We start from the raw sequence: 12922 nt of genomic DNA, 5'->3' as shown, positions 1-12922 counted from the left end.
AAAGCTCAAACTTTAAAACATCAAAGACATTTCTACTTGCTTCCTTTTCTTTCAGCATAAAACTATTAATTTACACTTTCATCGTCAACATTATCATCTTTTAACATCTGGTTTCCATACTCACTTGGGTTAGATAGATGGTTTGACTGGAGCTGGTAAGCTGGAGAGCTGCACCAGACTCCAGGCATCTGTTTTGGCTTGGTTTCTATGGCTGGATGCTCTTCCTAATGCCAACCACTTTACAGAGTGTACTAGGTGCCTTTTACATGTCAACGTCACAGGTGCCTTTATGAGTTATCAGCACAGGTGCCTTTTACTTGCCACAACCATGATTCACTTAGCTTGATGTGTCTTCTCAAGCACAGCAAATCATCAGAAGTCTCAATCACTTGCTAACACCTCTGTGAGGCTCAGTATTTACAACCTTGTCATATTCTACCACCTTGTCTCACGTCTTCCTGAGCCTACCCCTTCCACAGGTTCCCTTCACAATTAGAGATTAGCATTTCTTCATGCAGCTGTCTAAATTATATATTTGGAAGCAACTTGGACAAATGTTTAAAAAGTTTGCTTCTCAACCACAAGGACCTGAATTTCATGCTTCTTCATGGTATCTTGAGCAAGATTATTTTACCATAACTTCAGGTCAATCCAAGCATTGTGAATGAAATTAGGTGGGAAGAAACTGTAGGGATATCAATCAGATGGATTTTTACATTTCAGTTAAAGGTCCAGCTTGATCACATCCTATGTTATTCTGATTCTTCCAGAGAATGTATGGAAAATTTTTGAAATTCTGGCTCAAAACATTGACATATAACAAATAACAAAAATCAGAATGGGAGCAGGAAAATATACAACATAAGATAAGTATTTGAAAGCCTATAACTTTATAACTGCATACTAAAAGGGTTAAAAATCTTGCAATATCTCACTCTACTTGAAACTGATAAAGGATTTCTAAATTAATCGTTGTCTACTATTCCAAATAAACCATCTGGGAAAGGTGATAGCTAAGGTGGAGAAAAAACTCTTGCAACTTGTTGATCCAACCATTTGCAATACTCAAACATAATAACAACTAACCTGTGGATCATAGAATACAGAGATAACATTAAAAAAACAAATAGTCAGTGCTGAAACCTTTTGGTGTGGCCTTGTCTTTGATGGATAAAATAAACTGAGACTAAAAGAAATGAAGTAATTTCTGCATTTACATTTACATAGGTGCAGGAGTGGCTGTGTGGTAAGTAGCTTGCTTACCAAATACATTGTTCTGGGTTCAATCCTACTGCATGGCACCCAGGGCAAGTGTCTTCTACTATAGCTTTGGGCCAACCAGAGCCTTGTGAGTGGATTTGGCAGATGGAAACTGAAAGAAGCCCATCGTATATAAATATATATGTGTGTGTGTGTGTGTGTGTGTGTGTGTGTGTGTGTGCGTGCATATGTTTGTGTGTCTGTGTTTGTCCCCCCCCCACAACATCGTTTGACAACCGATGATGATGTGTTTACGTCCCTGTAACTTAAAGGTTCAGCAAAAGAGACTGATAGAATACGTACTAGGCTTACAAAGAATAAGTCCTGGGGTTGATTTGCTCAACTAAAGGCAGTGCTCCAGCATGGCCACCGACAAATGACTGAGACAAGTAAGAGAATAAAAGAATATGCATACATACACACACAGACACATACACACACACATATATACATATGTATGTATGTATATATATAAATATGTATGTATCAAGTTCATGTATGTATATACATGCACACACATATACCATCTCCATTTTACATTCATCATTCTATGCTGACATGAGTTGGACGAGTTGTCACTTGCTCACACAGCAACACAGAAAACCAACCAACTCAAGTTTTGCATATATCTTACAGAGTAGATTGGTTGTGTTTAATGAGAGGAATTATTACATGAGAGAAAGAGAGGGGAAGGGAGAGAGAGAGAGAGAGAGTGTGTGTGTGTGTGTGTGTGTGTGTGTGTGTGCGCGCACACGTGCATGTTTATATCTATACATATATACATATGCTGACCTTCTTTTTATGATAAAAATATGTTTTGCTGTAGTAATTTAAAAGTAATTTACTACATTTTTCAATGAGAAACTATTTCAATTATAAATGGACTTTTTGAATACTTTTAAATTCTTTTTCATCATTATATTATAATTTCCTGAGATATCAATTCATGTTGTAGTTTGATAAAATTTGATACTCTAAAATTTCACTTCTATTTCATGATTTTAATTAACTTTTCCCCCTTTGTTTACAAAACATATATAAAATTTAGTGTAATATGTTTGTTTCAATATATAAAACACAAATGTTTGTCTTTCTGACTTTCTTACCTTTCAATTATCAAGGAGACCAAAAACGTAACATCAAAAGAAGAACAGAAAAAGAATGAGTAAGAGAAGCAAATTGGAGTTCTACACAAATTCTAAGACAAGTAGAAATCTAACAAGAATGAGAGAAAATATTACAGAGAACAATGCAATCTTTGTTACAAAGCTAAACAAAAATTATTATAATAATGTTTAAAAATCATGAGCCAAAAAAATGAAAAGAATATACAGAAATTTTTTTTTAAATGGCATTTTTATGGTAGTCCAGATTTAGCCAGAGCAGACACAAGACCAATTTTCCAATAGTTTTCTTGAGTTGCTTGGCAACAGAAAAAGTAGAAATAGAGGCAGAAAATTTGTAATATATCAAGCAGAATGAGACTGTGGAAGACAAGAATTCCTACTAACCTTCACAACAAAATACACACAAGTACAGAAAAATAATGAAGCAGCATAATAAATTAACAAAACAAGCTACTGAGGTCCACAACTCTTTACATGGTCTAGATATATTAGTATGAGGAAAATTAATTCAATAGATTAAAAATTATTTTCATATCAAAGAAAGTTTAACCTAAATGTTGAATCACTTGCATCCACGATATCCTAATGTCATTTTTTTTAGTTTAAAGAAAACATTGAAATCAATAAACTATAAAAATATCAGAATCTCAGATCTTTAGTGCATCATAATATTCGTTTTAGATAATGCAAATTCTCTCACAAAAAATTAACATAAATAAAAAGGAAACAAAACTGACATCATTAAAAATTGAAATCAGGTACGTAAGGTGGCAAATTAAAACGTCTCATAAACAATATTATACTTCATGATCACATAAGTACTGCATAACTGTACCTATATCTATAGATATATACATTCATACGCACTTATGTATAATAATGTATATGCATATATTAATATGTATGTACACAAAGACAATAAGACAGTGGACTGATAGAAATGGAAGCTCTGCTGTCTGAGTTTAAATTCTACTGAGAGTGACTTTGCCTTCTAATCTTCTCAGGTCAATAAAATAAATTCTAATCAAGTATCAGGGTCAATATAATCACCTGTCTTTCCTCCATATCTAAGTTTAAGTTAAAATCTTAATACAGAAGAAGGCACATACACACACATATAACTCATCAGCTTCATCCATTTTTTAAGTACATTTTTTAAACATTTGGATGACTTTGTCAGGTAATATTCTATAGTGTGTGTGTGTGTGTGTGTGTGTGTGTGTGTGTGTGTGTGTGTGTGTGTGTATCATCCTCATTGTCATCATTTGAAGTTAATTTCCATGGGTTGGACAGTTGGACAGGGACTAGCAATGCCAGGAGCTGTACCAGGCTCCATTATCTGTTTTGGAAGATGCATATGATCCATAAAAATCTTTAGAGACTTGGGAAATTCATTTTCTCAAATGCCTTGGTGGCCCATTAGAGGTAGTAGATAATTTCTGCTACCTAGGGGACCAAATTAGTAGTGGGGGAGGATGCACAGAGAGTGTGATTGTGAGAATAAGAATAATATGGAGGAAATTCAGAGAGCTTTTGCCTTTGTTGGCTATGAAAGCTTTCTCCCTCCTCTGAATGAAAAGAAGATTGTATGATACATGTAAACTGACAGCAATTCTACATGGTAGGAAGATGTAGGCCCTGACTGTAGAGGACATGCAAAGATTAAAGAGAAATGAGGCTAGTATGCTCCACTGGATGTGTAATGTAAGTGTACGTTGAGAGAGAAGTTAGACATAAGAGGAATTAGATGCAGCGTGCAAGATAGAAGACTGTGATGGTTTGGTCATGTGATGTGGATGGATGCCAACAGCTTCATAAAGAAGTGCCGATCTCTTGAAGTAGATGGAACCCATGGAAGAGGGAGACTTAGGAAGACATGGAAAAAAGTACTGAAGGATGATCTTGGGATACTGAACCTTTCAGACAAGATGACAAAGGACTGAGATACTTGGCACCTTGCTATACTCAAGAATACCCATATTCCACAACAGAAGTGTTAAGGCTGCTCTCCCTGGTGAAGAGGATTGGTTGGCAAGAATCCTGTGCCAGAGCCCATAAAATCCACACATGCCAGTGCCACATAAAAGCGCTAATGTGGTGCCATGTGAAAACACCCAGCACACTCTGTAAAGTGGTTGGCAGTAGGAAAGGCATCCAGTCGTAGAAACCATGCCAAATCAGACTGGAGCTTGGTGCAGCTCCCCAGCTCTGTTCAAACCATTCAACCCATACCAGCATGGACAACGGACATTAAATGATGAGGATTATGATGATGATGATTATGATGATGATGATGATATATATATATATATATTTATATACTCTTGCTTCTTTACACACACATTCTAACTCTTCTTCTGTCATTACTTTCTCCTAGATCACACTGCTTTCCCTCTTTGCTCTATCCTTTTGGTCACATATAAGCATTTTGTACATACATACATGATAATACTGAGTACCTTTTTCATTCGGTCCTCTTGTAACTTATAACTATCATTTATGCTTGAATCTAGAAAGTCTGGTAGATTACTTTGTAGTAGTCTCTATGTTTGTGTTGATAAAGTACTGGTCATATATTAGGGACAATTCCTCTCTTACTGTCACTCTTTCTTTCTGTTTGTTCTTTGTATGAGAAATTAGCTATGGGCAGATCAAGAGACATTAGGTGCAGAAGAAGTCCAAGACAAGACTACTATTAGTTTGAGAGCCCAAAGCAAAGTAATGTGTGTACACACACACACACACACATGCACACGCGCACACACACACACACACACACACACAAACAGGAATAGACTCATCCACCACAGCAGAATTAATACAATATTCTAAAACCATCTTGGTAATGCATGTCTATGAGGAGCTCTGTCCCTCCCCCGCCATCATCGTCTCTGCCTCATCAACCATTTCTCCACTACAATTCAACCCCTAACACCATCATTTCCCTATCACCTGAGAGCAGAATAGGCACATACTACATCACTCAACTTTTTCAGTTACCTCTCTTTCCCATCCTAAACCACTTCCATTTCTCATTATTTTCTCCACTTATCACCTTCTTTCTATGCCTTCTCTCATTTGTGTTGTTCTCTGTCATTGACACCTCACTATTCTGCTATAATCCTCAATGCCCTCACATATCTACCACAACCTCTCCCCCTTGAGGCTCCCCTGTATTTCTCTCTCCATCCAGAAGTGCTAAACTACTGGGACATAAACACACCAACACTGGTTGTCAAGCAGTGAGGTGTGGGAAACAAACACGTACACAAAGACATACACATATACACACAATAGACTTATTTCAATTTCTGTCCATCATACCCACTCGGATTTGGTAGACAAAAACTGAAAGGTACCGTACGGTGAGACTGAACCCAGATCTATGTGGCTAAGAACCAAATTTTTTACCATACAGCCATGCCTGTACCCATACATAACTGGCTGTTTTTACAGATATCATGAATATATACTTGTGTTAAAACCAAACAAGGTCACTGAAATTAGAGTTGAATGGACTTACCTAGATTTACCTCTGTTTAACCAAAGATGGTGTCAAATTTGACAGGTTAAACAAATGAATTTGAAGTCCACAATTAGTGGACTTAAGGTTTTGATACTTGGTCATGAAATTGTTGTATACCTCATACAGATGAACAGATATAGATATTTCCATTGCAGCAGTTTTTGAAAAGAATCAGCTGTCCATCCATAAGTTACTATTTTGCTGTCCTTCTTAGGTCCAATCCCAGCCAGTTAAATCATAGTGGATTAACTAAAAGCCTATGGCATCTTCCATACCTCTACTGGAAGCAACATACACTACCATCCTCAAGCTGCAAATGGTTTCCTTAGTTCTCCATAATCTAGATTCTGCCTTTCTTGTACCTGGACCATACTGCCTTCTTTAACCCTTTTGTTACCATATTTCCGTTGAGATGCTCTGTGTTTTTTTTTCAATTAATTTTAAATATAATAAAGAATTTAGTACAATAACTTAGTTATCATTAAGCTAGTGTTAGGAACATAAATGGTGACAAATTTTAAGAACAGGACATTTGTACTACAGAGCCAGAGGCAGTTTCAGCTGGGTTGGTATCAAAAGGGTTAAGATATTGTCAACTGAACAACCAGACTAATTTTGACAAGTCAAACCTTGGTCATCATTATCATTGTTATCATCAGCATCATCACTACTATCATAATTTTTTATCCACTTTTCATGCTAATGCAGTGTGGATTCTAGTCTTCATTAAAGCATCTTCAAAATTTCACTTATCCTATCATTGATGAATAATTTTTTGCTTTCATTTTTGTAATCCTAAATTCATAAACTACTAATCTACACTAATCAAGAATTCAGTTCATTTGATACCGTGTATAACTTTGCCTTGTTAGTTGATTTAACTTACAGTTCTACAGGATTTATTGAGATTTCACAGTTAAAATTTACATTATTCAGTTTTTTTAAGTACTTACAGTTATAATTATATAAGGAAATTGGTCACTGATTCCATAATTTAACAGATGTTGAAATGTAGCATCCTTTTCCACTACTAAAATAAATAGGGCATGAGTATATATGTATAAATATGCATTAAGGATAAATAAAATTTTCAGAATTGCAACTATATGAAATGACAAATTAGACTGAACAAAATCACAAAATAAAGATGGAATTTTATTTTTTATTTATCTATTCATTCTCTGGGAAATAGTGCTTTAAAGCCTGTTTTACTAATTCATTTCATAGGGCAAAATATCATAGACATGAAATGAAAATAAGGAAAGGTAACTGTTATTGGATAAATAAATATATGGAGACATATCATTGTGAGTTACGTTTTGCTTATGAAATTAGATCCAATGAGTGCCTTTTTGGCAACTTAGAATTAAGATTGAATGGATTGATTGCATGTGATAGTTCACCTGGAATCACTCAACTCTCCCAAGATGTTGAGAAAAAGTAGTTGGAGACTATTAAAATTTTAAAACGTAGGCAAGTATATGATTAGGTACAACTCATCTGCATACAGATGCAACAAGTAATACTTGTTGTTTTCCAGTAACTCAGGCTCTTAGTTTAGTAATATCCTTTCGAAACACTAGTCAGATCTCAGCTATTAATAATTAAATTAACTTTGCACCTATCAAATATTTAGGTTCTCAAACTTAATGATATTTTACTTTTATTAAGTTTCCCCTAAATTTTGCTAGAACAGAAAGAGAAAAGCACCAGTGGAATACCATATTAATAAGTTTTAATCCTCTACCTTTTAAGTTCAAATATTTGTCTTTCATCTCTCCAAGAGCAATAAGATAATCAAGTACTATTGTTCACTCAATTGTCAGTATACCTCTCCAATAAATTTGTATCCTAAAGGCAATCTCAGAAATTATTGAGGAGTTTTGCCAGTACCACCTGACTGGCCCTCGTGCTGGTGGCATGTAAAACGCACCCACTACTCTCACAGTGGTTGGCATTAGGAAGGGCATCCAGCTGTAGGAACTTTGCCAGATCAGATTGGAGCCTGGTGCAGTCTTCTGGCTTGCCAGCCCTTAGTCAAACCGTCCAACCCATGCCAGCATGGAAAGCAGACGTTAAACGATGACGATTATGATGATTATACTAAATACAATAAAAATGAAAGTATTTTTGTGCATCTTATACACTGATTTTCTATTCAATAATTGGTAACTATTCTTGTTGACTGTATTTTCCTGCACACAAGTTGAATATTTTCATCCAAAATTTAGAGCCAAAAAAGATAGATTGACTTATACACCAAGACAACTTTTGAAGACTAAAACTTCCATGTGACATACAGCAGGATTTGGAAAGATAGTTACAACGTTTGAACATTTGCATTTTACACTTAATGAACTTGCATGCCAGAAAGTACGGTATATTTTTCCTAATTTCATTTATTTTTTCAGTACTCTTTATGCATCAATTAATTAAGTTTCTGAACTTTTGCTATATAAAGGATACTGTTAATTTCCATAACATTTGATGGCAGCATGATGCCCTAAAAGAAAAATAGATCATGTGTACATAATGCATTATCAGTGATAATAGAATGCAATTTACACATCAACAGGTTTAATGTATCATTCAGTATAACACAAAAATATAAAATTTAAATTAGAAGAGCTGTGAATATTTTAAAATTATTTTCCATGGAAGCATGTGATATATGCTGAAAACTTACAAACATTTCTTACTGCCGTAATAAATTATTTAAAGCTGGATACTTACCCTCAAAGCAGAAATATATGCCTCATATGAGAAACAATAGTTGAGGCTAGATCTCAATATTTTGTCATAAAGTATATTTCATTTATAAACAAAATAGCAATAATTTTATAGCACAACTGTATATCTGTGTGTGTGTGTGTGTGTGTGTGTGTGTGTGTGTGTATGCGCGCGCATGTACATGTAAGTATCCTCAGTATAAGCAGTATTCTATGTTCACTTTCCCATTCTGGTGTCAGTCAGGCAGGTTTTCTGAGGCAGTGCTTTATAGTAAGATGCCCTTCTTGTTACCAACTGTTTTATTTACTTATTACTAAATACAAGGATGCTGTGTATCTATGGTAAAATATATTCATATGTTAGATATAGTAAGCACACATCTAAATCCTATAATCTAGGACAAAACTAATATATTAGTATCCAAGCAAACTAGGCTGTGCATAAAAGTATTATACTTTTGTATGAAGATGTAACTTCAATACACCTTGAATAATGATGTCCAGATTATCTTCCAATAATGATATAGTTTTATGCATCAGCATTAAGGCAGAGTAACTCTAAATAAAAGGTATAACTCAACATCCATTCCACTCCACTTATTAATAACATACAACTCTAAATATATTCTTGACAAATGCTTAACCTAATCCCCAAGACTCTCATCAACATCACATATACTAAAATCACTAAAACAGGACAGCAAAAACTGAGAATCATCATCATCATCATCATCGTCGTCGTTTAACGTCCGCTTTCCATGCTAGCATGGGTTGGACGATTTGACTGAGGACTGGTGAAACCAGATGGCTACACCAGGCTCCAATCTGATTTGGCAGAGTTTCTACAGCTGGATGCCCTTCCTAATGCCAACCACTCCAAGAGTGTAGTGGGTGCTTTTACGTGCCACCAGCACGAAGGTCAGAAATTAAAAATACTACAAAATATTTCCAAGCTATATAAATTCTACACACTTTAATAATGCATTACTAGTGTTTATACTAGTAATGCATTATTTTTACATACTAAAAATTGATGCCGAGTGAATTCATAGAGTTTTAACTATCACTGTATATGCCCTTGATTAGTCATAAGAAGCTGTTATGTTTATACAATCTCACTATGGGCAACAAAAGGGGGATCTGCTCAACTGTAAGTTCAAATGTATTTACTTTCTCTTTGGTAACTACTTATTATACTCTTAACTGATCACTGTGAAATTGTATTTAAAGATACTATTAACAGGCACTTTATTAAACCAGGAACACTAATTTCAACATTTGTTGCATCTTTGCCAGTTTGTTCAACTAAATAAGATAATGACATATTAGCAGTGTTTGTTTTTATTCTAAAGTCAACTATGTATAAATCCATAGATTTTAACTATCACAGTATGTGTAAACTAATTAAAATTGGATACATTAGATGGTTGTAAACAAGTATCATGTACATACAGCCAATCTCCCTTCTGTCAACAGTGAAACTATAACAGCATGACAACCCCTTTATGACTGTCCAATGTATCTAATTTTAATTAGTTTACACATGCAATGCAAGATCTATGGATTTAGCACATAGTAAACTTTAGTAAGAAAACATTGCTTAACACATCAGAAATTGAGCTAGTCAAACTGCCAAAAATGTGTCAAATATTCAAATTTGTGTATAGTGGTTTTAAATACAATTTCATTGGTCATTTAAGTATAGGATTAGAAGTTGCTGATGAGAATATAAACATGTTTGAAACAGTAGCCCAACTAACCTCTTTCTATTCACAATTAGATTGTTTAAACATGGCAGTCATTTTATGACTGTCCTTAATATCTAATTAATTTAACTAGTTTATACATGCAGTGATGGTTAAAATCTATGGATTGACTTCAATTTAAACTAAAGTTTCCAACAGAGTAAATCCATAGTAAACATGGTATAAACATACACACTGTATAACACCATAATCTGTCTCAATACCCTTCAGCTTAAGTGTTTAATGCTTTTGTATCACTAACTGTCGCTACTTCAATGTTTTATCTTCTAGAACCTGTACTACACACGGTTTTCCAATCATGCCTTTTCAAATTTGCATTGTTACAGAAGTTCTTTCTATATGACATCAGTGCTTACATATAATCTATTCTCCCCACAATTCATTGATACCTGAAAATCCACAATGAAAAATGTCATTTGCTCCAAGTAGAAATGTTTTCCATCAGTTGATGTATTTCCATTGCCTTCTGAAATCTTTCAACTATCAAATCTCTCACAAACTATATTCTAGAAATTTCAAAATATATGATGGCCATAGCTTTAAGGTCTTTGATAATAGATCTGCTCAATGAAGACCAGCTTGGATATAAATAGAGGTATATGATCTCTTCCCAGAAATCCTTGGAACTAGGAATGTTTCAGAATTTTTCGGATTTGGAAAATAGTATGTTTGCTTGTTAGGTCAAGAAGAGCAAACTGTCAAAGTATTGGTTGCTCACATACAGATTTATGGTTGAGCTTGTGGCAGTGGAGACCTCCAGTGTACTCAGTCCCTAGACCATATTTCTGCTCACTGCTATCAGGGCAGAGATGGTTGTCTGCAAGTGCAAGTCCCATGAATCAGAGTGGCTGTTCAACCGCATCTCTTTTGTTATCCTCCAGAGCAATGCCATTTCAGTTTTGTCTGCCAGGACCATGAGGTGGTCTGAATTACAGGAAACTGAGAGATTGTAAGGATTTCATAGCTTGTTGCTTGAAGTTGGTAAGAGTCTTCCACTATAGCCCTCGTTTTAGATCCCAAGAAGAGCCTAGTTCAATCCCACCAAACTTTGAAACAAAATTCTGATTTGTATGTATCTATTATAGGTTGAACTAAAGTTTTATGACTATAAGGATACCTGTCATGCATGGGAAATGAAAAGAGGTTCACCTATCTTCCTCTCTCATCTGCACCCATCCATCTAGTAGTAGTCACTCCGGCGATCCTGCCCTACCCTATTACCCAGAATAAGCAGCTGCTATCTCACAAACCTCAGAGTGAATTCCCTCACATCCATTTGCGATGCTTCAGCCAGCCAAAGAGAGTCCTCTCTCCCTTGCACTTCCCTTCTCATGCTTCCTCTTCTAGTCAGTCCCTTGACCGTTGAAGTCAGGGTTCTCGTCTTCCAGCTCATCCCCACATGCCCCCCAATCTCACTTCACTCCATGTCAAAATCTACCACCCACCTGGGTGAGCACCTTGCACATTGTGATCTTCTTAAACTGGGAACCTCATTCTCTTCCTCTTCTCCGCAATCATCATCCGACAAAGTGACTATCCTATGAACATCCAAGACATGACGTGGCATTCCATCCACAGAGATGTTGTTTTTGGAATTGACAGCCATCACTATTGCTCTGTTCCACTGAGTTGTGCAGCGTGCCTTTGGTAGCTTGACTCAGACTTCATCTCCCACCTCCACGAAGTAGGGCCGTCTCTCTTCTACAGGGCATCTCAATAGTTTACTTGGGTGCCACCATTACCACCTTCCACCCGGTGTTTTGTGCCAACACATGGGCTTGAACGATGAGCTCGCTCATCGCCATTTTGTTGCCACCAAGCAACTGTTGTAGTCGCACTGACATGTCATCAGGAAATCTGTTCACAAAAGTCAGTCGCGTTACTTTCTTAAGTCCCTCACCGGTAAGACCAGACAATACAACCAGCCTCCATACCTCCACAACATATTCGTCGACCTGTTCCCCTCTCCATCTGAACATTCTCAGCTTAGCAAAGGCAGCATAATCTCCATCTGTGTAAGCCTTCTCAAGTGCTGCTTGATCTTCACCACACTCAACTGTTCTTCTTCATCCATTTTGAGGTACAGTGCCAGTGCACTCCCCTCCAAATACAGAGCCATGAGGCTCGCTACATCTTCGCTGCCTTGTAGCCTGGCCACAACTTTGACCTTTCAAACCCAGGCTACTACGTGACTTTCGTCAAAGAAAGGTCTGATGACATCCTTATCTTCGCTGCCATCATATCAAGGGGACAATGACGTCTGTATACAATTACCAAAATAACTTGTCACACATGGGAAATGAAAAGAGGTTCATCTACCTTCCCCTCTCATCTGTGCCCATCTAGTAGTAGTCACTCTGGAGGTCCTGCCCTACTCTGTTACCCAGTATAAGCAGCTGCTGTCTCACCAAGCCAAGAGCAAATTCCCTCATGTCCGTTTGCAATGCCTTGGCTGGCCAAAAAGAGGATGACCCTGTCCTGCCACCCCCACCCCCCGCACTTCCCTTCTCACGC

General features: G+C 36.4%; 1 protein-coding gene across 1 annotated transcript in view; it reads right to left on the bottom strand.

Moving 5' to 3' along the window:
• Positions 1 to 12922, bottom strand: part of LOC106872053 (meiotic recombination protein SPO11) — a 660224-nt gene that overhangs the window by 533334 nt on the left and 113968 nt on the right. The window contains exons 7-8 of the mRNA XM_089355583.1: positions 8378 to 8416; positions 6867 to 6971 (exon numbers count right to left, since the gene is read on the bottom strand). Coding sequence (XP_089211709.1) covers positions 6867 to 6971; positions 8378 to 8416 — 144 coding nt within the window. The remainder of the gene's footprint in view (positions 1 to 6866; positions 6972 to 8377; positions 8417 to 12922) is intronic.

The sequence above is a fragment of the Octopus bimaculoides genome, chromosome 7, assembly GCF_046866305.1.
Source record: "Octopus bimaculoides isolate indiv1 chromosome 7, ASM4686630v1, whole genome shotgun sequence".
Classification (NCBI taxonomy): domain Eukaryota; kingdom Metazoa; phylum Mollusca; class Cephalopoda; order Octopoda; family Octopodidae; genus Octopus; species Octopus bimaculoides.
The sequence above is the reverse complement of the archived record's forward strand: the minus strand, read 5'-3'. Positions and strand labels throughout refer to the sequence as shown.